At 41.2% G+C, this 15,996-nt stretch overlaps 2 protein-coding genes across 3 annotated transcripts; one reads left to right on the top strand and one right to left on the bottom strand.

The window, feature by feature from the left end:
• Positions 1 to 1,844: 1,844 nt before the first annotated feature.
• On the bottom strand, positions 1,845 to 7,596 carry anp32b (acidic (leucine-rich) nuclear phosphoprotein 32 family, member B). Of its 2 annotated transcripts, none has more exons than XM_012831809.3 (7): positions 7,321 to 7,596; positions 4,824 to 4,973; positions 4,605 to 4,727; positions 4,149 to 4,335; positions 3,915 to 4,030; positions 3,719 to 3,821; positions 1,845 to 3,588 (listed from the first exon to the last, which is right to left on the bottom strand). In XM_012831809.3, the coding sequence occupies exons 1-7, from the start codon at positions 7,372 to 7,374 to the stop codon at positions 3,500 to 3,502; spliced, it is 822 nt and encodes a 273-aa protein (XP_012687263.2). In that variant the 5' UTR covers positions 7,375 to 7,596; the 3' UTR covers positions 1,845 to 3,499. The 2 variants fall into 2 exon arrangements, with proteins under 2 accessions (XP_012687263.2, XP_031416296.1); XM_031560436.2 differs by lacking the exon at positions 7,321 to 7,596 and adding an exon at positions 5,648 to 6,580.
• Positions 7,597 to 10,015: 2,419 nt separating this feature from the next.
• trmo (tRNA methyltransferase O) lies at positions 10,016 to 15,900 on the top strand. The gene is given in 14 exon segments (XM_042703074.1): positions 10,016 to 10,437; positions 10,957 to 11,050; positions 11,262 to 11,733; positions 11,914 to 12,947; positions 13,033 to 13,060; positions 13,062 to 13,166; positions 13,426 to 13,497; positions 13,500 to 13,627; positions 13,761 to 13,865; positions 13,867 to 13,916; positions 14,522 to 14,562; positions 14,564 to 14,682; positions 14,684 to 15,048; positions 15,470 to 15,900. Coding segments are annotated over 11 exon segments (1,317 nt in total). The 5' UTR covers positions 10,016 to 10,437; positions 10,957 to 11,050; positions 11,262 to 11,733; positions 11,914 to 12,855; the 3' UTR covers positions 15,682 to 15,900.
• The last annotated feature ends 96 nt before the right edge of the window (positions 15,901 to 15,996 follow it).

Genomic DNA, 15,996 nt, shown 5'->3' with positions numbered 1-15,996 from the left:
TCATGCATTTGAATTAGAATCAGTTTTGCCTCTCTTGTAATTCCTGTAAAGCCTAAGCTGTTCTTCCAAGCAAGTCGAAAAGTATACATCTTCCCTTAAAATGTCTGGAAAGGAAAGTGCTGGGCAATATGGTTTAACTTTTAAAACAAAGATAATAAAAGTATAGTTAACAGGCGAATATTCACATCACAATTGAAATATGAAAGAGGTCAAATGGATGCCTCATAAAATGAGGCGAATGATGGCACAGCCACAGGATGACACTGAAGTTCCACTACTCTAGCAGACTACTGCTTTATAAATACATATCCACTGTAGTCATGAACTCAATGGAGCAGACTAATGGATTTAGGTCAGGATGTGGACGTTCTCCTTGGAATGCCAGAGCAATCCGTGTCTGTGTTCCAGAGGCCAGCAGGGCTGGAATTGGACTCTTGGTGCATTGTGGGAACAGCAGTTTACTCATTGACTACTCTGAGCAAAGGGCAAACTCTAACCAATGGTTTAATTGATATGCTATATGACATGCACAGGGTGCACTCTGTAACATTAGATAATGATGACAGTGGCATACAGTACCGTGAAAGTGTCAGGCACTTGTGAAAAGAAAATGCAAGGACGCTTTCAAACATAATGACATGAATAGTTTTTATTTATCAAACAACATACAAAGTGCAGTAAACCAAAAACACAAAATGTATCAATATTTGGTGCAACCTCCCTTTGTCTTTAAAACGTGTAGTTCTTTAAGGTGCTTGGCCTCTCTCATCATGTAATACAAAGTGACATCGGTTTCTGCCAGGTCTGAGCTGATGGCCTTTAGGTCTTACTTTCTTCCTTTAACCAGATAAATGTCTAACTGGAACACATCAATATTTTCAAAAAGAGTGTTTGGAAATACAAAATATATTTCCTATTGACAACTGCCTTGCCTTGTCAACTGCCTAAGACAAATGTTCAGTGAAAAAAACGGAAGTGCCTAAAGCTTTTGCACAGTACTGTAGTTTTAGCACTTATGTCTACATACAGCAACACTCTTGTCAAACTCAACCCCAACATAGATATTGAACTCATCTGAAGATCTGTCATCACACGTTAGGTGCCTTGGATCCTCCATTCGGGTGCAGCCAACTGATCTTTCTCCTGTTCTCAACGGCTCATTGAGGCAGGTCTGTGGTGCAGTGCAGGAAGCGGCATCTCTCCACACTGAGGTCAGGGTACATGAAGGCTGTAGCTGGACAAGCCTTCCTTCCTCACAGACCCACGTGCACATGATGCATCTCTGAGGGAAATCAGCTTTAACTTATGTCATGAAGTTAGAAACAACAGATGGTGAATATTGAATAGGCAAGATCCACTCATACACGTTTTTACACAATGACTATTTCAGGACATGATGTAAAGCTTAAAGCTTACTTTAACCTAGCTGTCCTCCATTTTTGACACTGAAAATGGACAGAGGGGGTGGGAGGGCAATCCCTTTGGGTTCTATTGCACTTCATTACATTCTCACACATAATCACAAAGGAGTCTACTAAAATGGTAGACTATAACAGTCTCCAAAGTCTGTTGGACAACAAAATTTGACAGTGGTAAATAATGGCAAGCAATAAATAACTTACAAAGGTTATCTCCACCTGAAATCAGAGATCCAAGTCCACACGTGCTATGCCTCGTATTCAAGCTAACTGGGCATAAGGGATATTTGGGTCTTTCCATGGGGACATCATTTCTTTTGCTAAACAGGCAGTTGTAACATGATCTTAGAAATGCATTTTTTTCTCAAGTGTGCCGTGTATTTTACCAGTGTGCTTATATTACAACTTTATTATTAACAAGATTACTCATGTTTAATACACTTTATTTTCAAATGATACCCAAGTACCCCAAAATCAGTGTAATATGTTTTTCCTGTCCAAAATGCAACTAGGTTGAAAATGAGGAAGTTAATTGCCCACATGGTTACATGGACCAAATGGTTAGAGCACCAGCTTCTGAGTAAAACTGAAACCCATCATACAAGCATAGCACAGCTACTTGGGGCAATGCCTGATACACCAGTACGCACACAGACAATTCAGCAAGGCTGGAGGAATAAAGGTATATACGTCCAGAAAAAAAATCCTCTAGTTAATCATAACAAGGTGCTCCGTCTATCCCTAATCATGCTTCTTATGTACGTTTCTGCAGATTCCCATGCCCTACCCTGAAGACCAGCTGTAGTATGAACACAGCAATGTTAAGAAATGTAAAGACACAACAGCCATGAGCACAATATCAAATAAAGTTTTATATAAAAAATTAGCATTGTAGCTTGACAGGGGTTTGTTCATCTTGGTTTAAAAAAAAAAGGGTAGTCCTCCAGCAATATTCGTGGGTTGCAATGTAAATCTGTCACTGGGGCAGAATTCAGCATATGAAACATACCATACGACTCATGATTCCATCTAATACCTTGTCTCAGTTCACAGTACAGCCTGAAGACACTTTCCCCTGCTTGGACCAGCAGTCCACATCCTTGCTGCTGAATCCCCCTTATGTCAGCCTGCACCACACTCTTTCACACATACATGAATGACAAGAACTAATCAGAAAAAACATCAATATCAAATTCATGAATGTGGCTGTGGTTTCAAATAGGCAGATATCGGTCAGGGGAATTCAACATATCCAACTTCTCTCTGTCCCAGGTCTAAAGAGTAATTACTCAGTAATCCACACCAAATCTGAGGTAGTTTTTTAAATGCTGAGTGCTTTCCTCCGAGTCATTTTTCTGCGTAGCTGCTCTAGATAAGGTGCACGACTGCCACTTCACAAGTACTTCAGTTACACCTTCAGTCTAGCTTTGGACAAGTACTTCAATTACAACCTCCAGTCTAGCTTTGGACATCATGGGGGGCGGGGGTTGGGGTGAGAAAGCGATAGAGGCATGGCAGGGAAAGCACAGCGCAAAATGTTAACATTTTATTTACAAAGTTGTTTTTTTTGTTTGTCTTTTTGTCATACAGAAAGTAAAAATGTAGCTACAACATTGATTTGTGCCACTGGCTGCCACACTAAAATGATGGCTTCCTCGACACGGTTGCTATAGCAATAATCTTATTGGGAAATTAGGAAAAGGAAGAAAAAAGACAAAAATAAAAAATAAACCCAACAACAACAACAAAAAAAAAAAAATTATAATTCTCCAACAATATTAAAAGCACAGACCCAAAACTAGATACCAGTCCCCAAAGTCCTCACACGGGTTTGGTGAAACACAAGAAGGGAGTTGACAGTGAAACTGTGGAATGCCGAGTGAGCCGCCACTCAAGAGAGGCCTCATTCAGCTCACGGCTCCATGGGTGCATCTCCACACACCCCACCCATTCGATACAGTCTTGCCCCTTGGGGAGCTCAGCGCTGTGGGACATGTGACAGAAGAGCGTGTGGGGGTGGCCCAGTGGTGGCAAATTAGGGAGGGGAGGGAAGGGTTGGTAACTGATCGGCTCCTTGGCTCTTAATCATCATCCTCATCGTCGTCGTCATCATCATCTTCGTCATCTGCCTCTCGCTTTCTCTTCTCGCCTTTGCCAACCTCATCCTCATCTGCAGGGCCCCACAAAAAGTCAGTGTTAAGTTTTCTCTGTGCACACGCCACATTGATGACAAGTGCTGCAGTGATGACATGATGACTGCAGTTACATTCGCTGAAAATACATCACAGAGGGAGACTCACCTTCGTCGTCGTCATCGTCATCATCGTCGTCGTCATCATCATCGTCATCATCATCTACCCCTCCTACCCCTCCAACCCGTCCAACCCGTACAACGCCTTCTTCCTGAAAATATTGCAGAAACAGAAATGCAGGTCATCCTTTGTACTTAGAGGAGTGGGCCCAGTCTCATTATCAGGGTTAAAGACAAACTTTTACCTCATCTTCTCCACTGACATCATCATCATCTTCCTCTCCTTCCACCTCATCATCATCGTCCTCCTCCTCGTCAAAGTCTTCCTCCTCTCCATCCTCATCCTCTTCCTCCTCTCCCTCTGTCAGGCAAAATAAACAGCAGACCAAACAGGATGAGTGACAATCCAAGACAACTGAAATCACATTTTGAGATTTCAAATAAAATGTGAATGGGGGGGAGGAGTACGAAATGCTCACCCTCATCATCGTCATCATCAACTCCATCAACTTCTCCATCAGAATCTGAGGCCTCCCGATCTTCCATGTCATAGCCGTCCAGATAGGTGAGCTGGGGTAAGAGTTTGAATACACTCTCCCGGTAGTCATTGAGGTTTGTGACTTCACAGTTGAAGAGGTCGAGACTTTTCAGGTGGTCAAGCTTTTTCTAATCAGGTGAAACATAAAAAACAAATAAGCAAACGAAAGCCAACTATATACCTGATCCACCCTCTCAACATGTAGGTCCAGAGAGGTGTGGCACTCACAGAGCACAGATATATAAAAGACAGACATCCAATACAAAAATCTCACGATGCAAGATAAGTACAGAAACCTGATATCATATAGTGAGAAGCAATTTTGCTGTCTTTTATGACATAATAAGTTATTCATTCAAATATCTTAATTTCTTATGCCAATGACTTGTTTACTTACCAAAGGCTCCAATGTGCTGATGTCTTTCAGTTTGTTCCCACTTAAGTTTAGGTGTGTAAGATTTGGGAGTTTCTCTGCTAAAACATCAAGGCCACCTGAAATTCTGTTGTCACTTAGCTCCAACTGGGGGAGAAAGAGAGAGTGAGAGAGGTTTTAATGTCATTTGCAAAATATACAGCACATAAATACAAAAATAACAATCAAGAAATATAAAGTAACCTTTTTGAGTTTTCCAAGTTTTGGGAGGTTGGAGACAGAGATTAATCCCACATTTATCAAACTGAGAAATTCAAGATTGACAAATTCTGCTGTGAGGCCTTCAATTTTTCCCTCATTGGATCTACAATTGTCGAGAACAAGCTCTCGTACCTGTCAAAAGAGAAAACAATGAATTGAAAAACACTATCAGGATTTACTACTAAAAGTTGAATTCAAATCACTCCAAACACAACCAGAATGACAACATATGACACCGACATAATTTACTATACACACGGGAGATCAAAGACAATATTTCCATAATTGAATTCATATTCAGGTATTTTTTTTCTTATTCACGAGGCATGTCTACGCAATAATGAAATGTAAACACCCGGTTTAACCTGATGGCAAAACTTTAAGACCTATAGCCACGAAGCTAAAGCGCAAGTGGCTAAAGCGAAGCAAAAGTTTTTTGACATCTTTCTACAACACTAACGGCTTGCATACATATTTTCCTACATACGTTTACAGACATAAGTTTTCTCTTGCTGATTATTTTCTTAGTTTGTTGTTTGTAGTTACAATTGTAGGTTGTGGTGTTGCGCAATCCCAGACGTCTCAACAAATTCTGCAATTCATCTAGTTATCTGGCTCAATAACAATGTTTATGGTACATTCTACGAGCCTGTCCCACAAACCAATTTGCAAAACACATTTAATATACACAATTTAGTGTAAAACAGCCACGCCATTTATTTTCATTCGCTGCCATGAGGGAGAGCTTAGCACAATACGTAGCTAATGCTATGCTGTAGCTAGATTTGGCCTGCTGTTGCACTCACAATTGACAAATGCAACGATTCTGTTAGCCTCTGTAAGCTAGCCATTGCCCTTTCAAGAGCTGTCGCGCAGAAGAGCACCAACGAGGATCAGGCAGCCGCCATTAGAAATCAACCCAAGAGCAACGAGAAGGACCACGAAAATATGGTTAAGACGTATTTTTGATCCTATTTATTCACGTTCTCATTTGCAAACGGAACGCTTATACGACGAGCAACGGGAAAATACAATATTTGCATAAACTGCCAACGTATTTTTGAGGGAACATTAAGAACGGAAATTAGTAAGACAAAGATGGAGAGAGTTCCTTTCCCCACAGCATCAAAGACGGCAGAATGACAACATGGCGATTCCTGACACAGTATGCGAGCTTGTAAACATGTTGAACGTGTAACGCTTTTCTAGTGTTCAGTACATACGATGCCCATCATATGTACATTTAACGTTCATTTTTATGGAATCATGTTTAGAGTAAATGTGCATGCTTATGAAGAAAGCATTTCACTAGACGTGGCTTTATGCCTCTAACGTTACGTAGCTAACGTTATGGCTGCTGCTGAGATTCGGTCACTCAGCGTGTCAAGACTTATGGCGACATTTAGTGTCGGATGTTTGCGTATTTTCTGCGTTTCTTGCGTGTAATTACAATACAAGAATCGAGATGTTATAACTTTGTTTCAACCGGTAGCAGAATCGTTTGATTCATTTTTTATCATGTAACGCAGCGGCACAGGAGTAATGGCGGGAACCTATCTGGCGATGCACTGCCTCTGTGTAGTTATCGAGGGAGACTCGAGTAAGCTAGCTGCCATCGGTCAGTATGCCATCACATGGCATAGAACTTCTCGTTTCTAACGACATAGCATTGAATTTCCAAGTTTTGTATACACTGGTTTTGCCGTGCCATAGCACGTGATGCCACCAAACACTACAGTGTATCAGTGTATTAAATTAATAAATGCTAAAAAAAAAAATACATTATACTAATGTTAGTGTTAAAAGGTGGAATATTATATCTTCAATGGCTAACCTTAACGTTACAGCTGGTTTGTGTGAACTATTTCCCCCCTTTTCTATTTGACCGCGACAGGACGTACGCATTGCTTAAGCCTTTAGTAAAAATGAAATTACTTCCTCAAACTAACCAAGTTACCGTGAACTCATATTTCATGCAGAACACCGAGATTTTAAAGTGTTTTTAATAAGGGGCACCACATTTTTAGCAGTTATGTTAGCAACAAACATGGCTACCGTGGTCTCCGTATAAAATAAACCATTCCATCTGGCTAGCTTGCTGTGTCCGGCATATCGTGGCTAAACAGCCCTCAGATGACATCGATGTAAAAGTTATGAAATACTAATAAATAGGACCGAAACGCTTAGTGTCGACAACGCGGGGCAAGAAGGCTGCGAAACGGTTAAAATGCTGCAATAAAGATGGCAAAGGAATCCGGTTTAGAAAGTAACGAGTTGAATTCTTATCTAAAATATGCCAGCGATCAAAAAGTTAAATGGACAAGAAATATGTAAGCCTAAATAATATTTATGAAAAACAAAACCCATGTGGTTAACGTTACCATTAGCTACACAGGTCACTTGGAAAGCAAAAAAGTAGCTAGCGAGCCACCATGGCTAAGCAGAAAACTAGCAAAGGTTTGGCTTAAAAGCCACTCACATCAGATGGTGTCCTGTTTCTTAGTTCCAAGTGGATCCTTTTTTTCATGTCCATGGCGACCTACAAAAGTTTGGCTTTTTTCCTCTTGGGTTTCGGGGAATTTCTGGTCAGTCCAAAAGGCAGAGAGATGCCCTAATGGAGGGAGAATATGGGACTGTATAATGAACTGAACCAAACGCCAAGTTACTCAGGGAGAGGAGAAACCATGGAGGGAAACGGGACTGAAACAAATATATACTCAATACCGCCATCTCTGGCCAGAAACGCCCACTGCAGTTAAACAGGCAATGCAGTCACAACACGACGGCGTCATGAAGCAGTTCGCTGCAATTTATTTCACCAAGGTAGCTGCTGGATTATGTAAGACACGAAATAAAATGTAGGTGTTTGTTTTATTTGGGGAATCTGAGAACTGAGTAATTTTGCGCGGTTCTGTTGTGTCATTATTAACACTTGAAAGTGTATTTTACCTTTAATTATGTACATCTAAATAATTTGTGAATAAACTTAAATGTGTTTTATGTGAGCATAATGGATGGATATCGGTTGATTGTAAAGTAAATCACTGAAGGTATTTTTCCTCATGAAAACGTTTTCTTCATGAAAACGTTGGCCTACTGTATAAATTATGCATGAATAAAAGAATACCTGTTGAATATCAGTGGTGTGTGAACATGTTGTATGTTACAGCAACCTTGTAAAATAAAGTGCTGGCGTAATGTAACTGGTTTAAAGAGCCATTGAAAGTTTATACAGTATAGCTTTGACTACCATGGGCTATCCAAGGTGGTGCTTCCACGTAAGACGACAGCACAGTTATTCTTTAGTTAGTTGTGCCGTTATGTGTATGCAGAGGGATATCTTAGCTTCCTGCACATACCCTGTGTGAAAGCTCTGTACATATAGACCTAGATCTTCCATGAACAGAAGCAGGGGAAATCCAACCAGGATTGACTTTTGCAATAGAATACTACTTCAGCCATTATTAGCCTGTGTCAGGGAATCAATTAAAATATCACGATTGAAAAATCAGAAACATATTAGGACTAGATACTGTAGGCCTAATAATCATGTAACACTATTTGAGGAGTTCGTGCTTCTGCACGTTCCAAACAGGACTGTGCAACATCGGAAGATGTTCCATGTGGGCTACTCAATAATGAAGGCCTACATTGATATGGGCGTACACATCAGGCAGTGTGCGTTTGCTGCTTTAAAGAGCCAGAAGAGGGCACTATAAACATTCTTTCGGACAGTGTCCTCTTACTTTCAAGCATTGAGAAAATGGGAGTGGAATAACCTATGACTAAATACTTTTTGTGACCCACTGTTTTTAATTGGTGGCGGAAAGATTGCAATAGTTTGTTTTAAAGAGATACTCATTCCTATGCCCTGGTACACGAATAGAACAGTTTATCACGTCAACAGAACCAAAACATTCAAAATATGTTTATATAATAAACTGCCACAGTCTAACAGATAGAACAAGCGAAAATGTGGGCTGTAACGTCAAATAGCATGCTATTGCTTGACAAGATTTGCGTGATTTGATTTCAAATTCAACTTGTTTTCTGTTGTTTGTTCTGTTGTGGTTGTTGTGTATATTCGATGTATTTTGGGTTTCTCTTATTAAACTAAAACTAATGTTATAGCACCTGTAAAACATTGGACGTGCTGTCTCTTGCCAATAGCTGACCTCTTGTCCAGATCCGCAATATCATATAAAGATAAACGGGGATGCACAACATTTAAAGTACTCCCATAAGAAGCAGCTAGGTGTTACATTTTGATGTTTAGATTGGCATTTTCTGCTCTCTCTCATGGATCGCTAGGCCTAATAAAATGAAACCAACCATTTTTTTTAAACATGCTTTGTGTGAACACCTGGTTCATCTGTACAAATTGTCATCACAGCTATTCCTCACTTTCACTTTTAGAAAAGGCATTAAACATTGTTGCCATGGCTGCTTTGTTTGCTACTTAGTGATGATAGCAAAATGGCAGTGAAACGGCCTGCAATAGGGAACAGTATTTGTGACTACTGTGGCAGCCAAGACAGTGGGCCTCAATGTGCTCTGAGCAGATTGAGAACACGCCCAGAAAATGAGCGCCCTTGGTTGTAGATAAGATGGGTATGTCTGACTAGGAGGAGAGACTAGGCTACTTCTGGGAGGGGTGTGTGTGGTGTTGGTAGTGGTGTTGGATTTTGGCATGTGCAACTGTGCATTTACAGTTTCAGAATTTAGCTTTTGAAAATATGATTTTATTTTTTTAATGTTGTTTTATTGTTCACATAAATCATGTTTATGTTTAGAGTAAAGATTGTGTACTGTATTCTGTCTACATGATGTCATGTGTAGCTTAGCCATTTTGGTATATTTCTCATTAATCTATGTGGTCAACAACATAATTGTGAATATATGAGCAGCAGAAGTAGATACATTTGACATATAAATACATGCATTGCATTCAATATTGAGTATTTTGTCTGGCATTATGCCATTAGGCTCCCAAATGTGTTCAATCACATTATAAATAATAACATAATTTCATAACGTCAGTATTTGAATGCACACCCAATTACACAATTGTCATCTGTCTCATCATAGCATAACATTTTCATCCAGGGAACCATTAACAAACCTAACCTCATGTGAACATTGGGTGTTGTGTTGATCATGTTATGTCACAGTCTGTCTTCTAAGACAACTGCGGCTACAGGGAGCCCCTGAGCTCTGGGAATTACACTGCTCAGGAATCTACTGAAGCACCAAAAAGGCATCTTCACAGAAGAAATAAACTCAACACACAATCACATACTCTATGCCATCTGCGCTAACACCCGCTTTTTTTTCTAAAGTGCATGTGGTGCCAACCCCTCCACCTTTACAAATAAGATAAGGACAGTGCTGCAACAACTCTCCTGGCATCTTGGTAATGTTTAACTCGATAATTATTCTTTGGGGGAGCAGGAATTGCAAATAGACAGATTTCTGTAGCAGCTCTTTTTTCTAACCCTTTTGAATACGTTTAAATACATTTGACGTGGGCACAAAATGGAAAAGACATCAGAAAAAGATCTCCCGCCGCCCGAGAGGAAAGATCCTGATGACGAAGGTAAGACCTTGACCCTAAGAAACACTGTGCGAGCGGTATTATAAACAAAATGTCTGAGCGTGTAACTAATGGTGTTTTAATGGAAGTTAACTATGGCCAGGCACACCAACTATTTACACATACTGTACATTACAATTTTTGACCTTTGTTGACTTTTTATTTTGCTTGTAGACTATTTCCCTCCACCTTAATCTTTCTCTCTTATACTGCACAACCAAAATAGTTGTGAATGTTTTTGTAATGTCGTACTCTTTACCAGAAATGTAGAACGATCATAATCAAATATGATGTAGAATAATCGAAATCACCGGTTTCTGTACACATCATGATGAGCTGCAAAAGGACAAAGTAGTGTACGGTTTCTTGTGAACAGTCTCCTGCAATATTTCCCTTATTTCCTCTACTTTGCGGGTGGGCTGTGGAATACAGTTAATGACAGGAGTTGAATGCTCGTATGCATAGCTGAATTACAAAGGATTGTAAGCTTTGTTTATTTACCTAGCTGTTCTCTTTGTTTAGAAGGGGGGATTCGCCGCAGGCTGAGAGACAGAGACCTCCTCAGGAAGAGGAAGGCTGAGGCACAAGAGAAAGCAACTAACCAGTGGGTTTATGGGTAAATCTTTATAGTAGAGCATAATTTAATTATCAGTCTTGACAGCTTTAGAGATCTAGACTGCTTTTGGAACCATTGGTTAGATGCCTTTTGTCTTTATTGAATGAAGCTAGTTGTTATCTTAAAAAAGGTCTAAATATTTATAATCTGGAGAGACTTTTTCTAGACTCAGTCTATTGTGAGGTCACCTACTGTATGTTTTTACTGTTAGGGCCCAGAGTAGAAGAAAGCGAGAGAGCCGAGAAGAGAGCGCAGAGGTAAGAAGGGGCGGCCCAGGAAGATTAATCCTCCATTGGAGGCACCAGGGCCTCAGGACGAGATCCCTTTTGTAGATGTGGTCCCTGCCCCAGAGGTTGAGACTGAGCCTTTGCCCACCATTCATGAAATGCCTCCAAAATTTGTGGAGCCCCAGTTTGTTTCTGCCGCCATTGCTTTCTCTGTGCCATCTCCGGGTCCACTCCCGGCCTCTATTTCTGCCCCGGCTCTGGTCCCGGTTCCTGCCCCGGCCTCTGTTTCTGCTCCAGCTCCAGCCTCTGTTGCTGCCCAGGCCCTGGTCCCGGTTCCAGCCCTCTCTGTTCCTGCAGCAACAGCAAGTAGTGGGTCTGCAGAGGAAGTCCTGATTGAAGACTTGGGGCCAGATGAGGAAGAGGACCTTCCTCAAGGGGATCTGATCATTGACCAGGGTACTGAGACTACATCTAAAACACATCTGTATTTGAGTACATTGTAAATGGTATTAGAATTTCAGTAGAACATGTTTGTAGAGCCAAGAGTTTGGCCTATTTCATACTACTGTTGTGTGGACCTTTAACATGGCAGAGTGAAAATGACCCTGGGCTGCTCTCTCTCTGTGTATTTTGCAGGCGCGAGTGAAGAGCCGCCAGCTGATGTGCCTGAACAGAATAAGATGTTTTCATACCCACTGTTTGTTTCCCCACCACCTCAGTCGGAATACCTTCCAGGAAATTTCATATAATGCAGTATTTCTTTTCATCCATACATATCAAATTAAGCTATACAAAAGACAAACAAAATGCCTGTTAATAAAGTAGACAAATGTTGTGAAACAAGTCTTGCCTTTGTTTTTTAAGAACATTCTGTGTTGTTGGGCTGTCAAGATATTTGAAAAACTAAAAATGTGCAAAAAATTAATAAATGTTATTGTTATTTTGACACTTCTTTTTATTTACTTCATTGTTTCATACTGATTACTAGGCTTACTTTTCTCACACGTGTAGAATGCCTATTGGACAGCCTTCATTACAAGCGCAAAAAATCAGCTTCTGTCATATAATCAGTTAGCTAACAATATTTGCCAAAAGGCACAAAGGTTTAGGATTTTTTTCCCTTGACTGAAATGGCCGACTGTTCTCTAAATTATGCTCCAACACTGCCCCCTGGTGTTCACCACTATAAAGTTTAATCGCGAAACATTGTGCCATAAAACAAATGCCGTTCATCCACATCTATCTACACATGGACATAGAAAGCTGAAATACAAAAGAGGAAATTTAAGTTGTGTAATGCACACACTGTGAGCTAACTGCATGCACGCAATAACTTAAAAACAAACCACATAACCACGTGTACTTGACTGGTTGTCCACCATATTCTGTGTCAGCCACACGTTTTCCTGTCACAGCCGTTGTAAACTAGCTAGTTTAGCTTGCGCCCATGAACATAAGTAGACCTTCTTGTATCTATGATTGCGCCATATGACAGAAATTGAAATTAAATGGTGGATAATTTATGTCTGTAGAGACGATACATTTTAACTGTCGATTTAGCTCATGTAAGAACGAGCAATGTCACAGCCGTCTTGCAGCTGTTGTGGAGATCATGTCAAGAGTCTCCAGCAGCAAATATCGGTCATGCGAAAGGAGCTGAAAAATCTAAGGTACGCTAAAAGCTGAAACCGGGTGTATTAATGTTGCGAGATAAAGACATAACTGAAGAGGGTATGTTCTGTCTGTTGTTTTCAGGCAGCGCGCAGATAGCTCCACACGCTCACAACAGGAAACACATGACTACTTTACAGTCGGTTTTGTCAACCATTAGTCAAGACCCGCACATCAAAGTGTCGGAGCCAAATGCTGATGAAAAGTTGGAAAGTGACGCTGGAGAAAGGTAACTGCGCGCGACTGAATTGAAATCAGTAGCAATTACGTATGAATTGACTCCTGTATCCTAGGCTGTGTTACATAGTGTCACTTATACCAAAGTCTACTGGTATACACATGCACCCTGATAACTCCTGTAGCACACTTTAAACATTAAAAAGTGAGTATTTGCTCTAAATCCTGCCAATCACATAAAATCATTACAGTCCTTATGGTGTGCTGTTTGTACATTAGGGTTGGGTTTTGCGCAATTAGAATAACACTGATTTGCCATTTTTAGGATGTATCAACACAGTTCCCATTGGGTACATAAACTCTTGCTTTGGCGGCCAAAAATGGTAACTCCACGACAGCCTACTGTATGTGGTCCATCTCGTGCTACCCTGCAGATTCAGCAGACTGTCTTCAGCAATCCAGACCATCCCCTGATTGGACTGGAACAGTACTCACATGTGTGGTAAGACACTTTGGGCTTCAGGTCACGCATCAGGTGGCCTTTCTCTGTGTATGATTACAGAGGTGGAGAGGTTTGAGAAGGCTATAAAACAACTCCCACATCTAGTAACATTTGTCCCTCTCTGATTTCTAAGGATAATCTTCCTCTTCCACAAGAATGGTCACCTGAGCTTTAAGGCCAAAGTGAAGCCTCCACGTCTGAATGGCCAGAGGGTGGGAGTGTACTCCACTCGGAGCCCCACCGCCCAATGCCCTGGGCTTGACTTTGGCCAAGCTTGAGCGGGTTGTAGGTTAGTGTTTGTGTGTATGAAACTGTATTGGACTTCTAGGTTGTTCTCTCTGTTCTCGTAGGTCTTATTGTGAAATACTAAAGGCCTGTGCAGGCATCTAGAATGTGGCAGAAAAGCCTGCTTTTAATTGTGTACTGGGCAGCTGTTGACATTCACTTTTGTGTACAAGTATGTGCATATTCATGTTGTGGCAGACATACGTAGATGGAGATTCAGCACAGTACATTTAGCTTCAGTTAAGCAGAGTCCTTTACTTTAGTACACACACACACTATTAATGTCCATCATCCAGTGTACAAACAGATGTTACCCCTGCATTTTCATTTGTAGCTAACCCTGCATTTTCATTAGCTGGTGTAACTCATTGGTTAATGTGTTATCTGAACAAAATGTAGGTTAACCTAAATATGTAGAGCTAGATCATTCCTGTTCTATGGAGCAGAAATGATCTTGGCAAGGATTCATCACACGTGCATTTCTTCCATGTAGGGATCCCACAAACCATCAATTGATGAACAAAAACATTTACTCTTGAACACTGCAAAACATGTCTGTAAACCATGACTATTTCTTTGAATAAACTTTTTTCAATGTGCATTTTCTAGGTGATACACTTCACTTGTCAGGCGTTGATATGATTATGGGCAACTCCTGTCCTGGACATAAAGCCATACATTCCGGACTATGACTGTCCACATGCTCGTGTCGGGGCAGGTTCAGAGGAGGGTAGCTTGCCCTCGGGAGAGGAGCCAGAGGATGAGAGGGAGTGCCAGGCAGCCAGTCCCTCCAGCCACAAACACAGCAGGGGCTTCATCAACACTCCGCCAAGCCTCGTCCAAAGAGGATGGCTTCAGTCCTTTAGGAGCGGTGCTGTCTGAGGTGAAGGACTACCTCCAGCAGGGGGAGTTTGCCATAAGCAGGCCTGCTGAAGACGGAGCAGTAGAAGCAGAGCACAGTGACATGGTTCTCGCTGGACCTCCGGGGGAGCTGGCAGGCAAGCTCCACTTTGGAGAGGAGTCCTACAGCACCATTGCTTCCTGGATCAGACAGCCTCCCGTGAGCACCCTGGAGGTGCGCTTCACCCACAATGCTGAGAGAGAGCTCAAAGAGTTTGTGGCCTCTGATAGTACAGGTATGTCCTTCCTTTGTCACTGGTATTTGGGACTAATCTCTCTCTTTCTCTCTATATTTCTTTCTTTCTCTTATCTGGCTCCTTTCCCCTTGTGCATTGAAGATAAAGTTTGTGCTAAAGTAGAAAATAAGAAGGAATCAGGTCATTATCAAAAGTGACGACAATCTGCAAGAAGTGAAGATATTGACAACTGAAATATGTATTCTTTTGTTCCTTCCTCTTCTCATTATTATTATTTTATCTATTGTGTCTTCATGTCTAACCAATGAACTTGTGTTCCACTCAATGTATCCCTCCAGAACCCCCTCTCCCTCACCTTTATGTATGTCACTCCTACAGGCATTTGTGAGTCTGTTTCCATACCATGCAGTGCTTGTCTGGCTCTTACTCATTCTTCTCTCTTGTTTCCTCTGCGACCCAGTAATTGGGAAGCCGAGATTCAGGTTCCTGAAAAACTCTGATGAGGCGGTGGCTGCCGTTAGAGCTGTTCTGTCTGCTGATCCTCGCTCCGTTTACCGACGAACCCGTTGCCAGGACCGCCTCTTCTACTTCACCATGGATACGGCTGATATCACCTGCTGGTTTGGAGACGGTTTTGCGGAGGTGTTACGAGTTCAGCCTCTGAAGCTTTAGTTCCAACCCAGGCATGCTCTGTGCTCCAGAAAGTGCCCTTCTGACCACCTACTCAACTATTTGTTCTGTTTTTCGGTATTTGATTTGCAATCACATGGTTTGTGTTGTTTTAATCATGTGCTTCTGTTTGGTTCTACTTTTAAACTGAAGTTGATGCCTATCAACAATCAAGATTCACTTGTGCAATACTATCATGTAGAGTAAAACCATTCCTGTAAATCCAGTGTGTCTGTGTCAGTGGTATTCATGCTTGATATCCAGATGGCTTGTTAACATGTTTATACCATAGTGAATTTTATGCTCTATTTAGTTAAG

Source organism: Clupea harengus, chromosome 22 (genome assembly GCF_900700415.2).
Source record: "Clupea harengus chromosome 22, Ch_v2.0.2, whole genome shotgun sequence".
NCBI classification, from domain to species: Eukaryota; Metazoa; Chordata; class Actinopteri; order Clupeiformes; family Clupeidae; genus Clupea; species Clupea harengus.
This window is presented reverse-complemented; position numbering and strand designations above follow the sequence as displayed.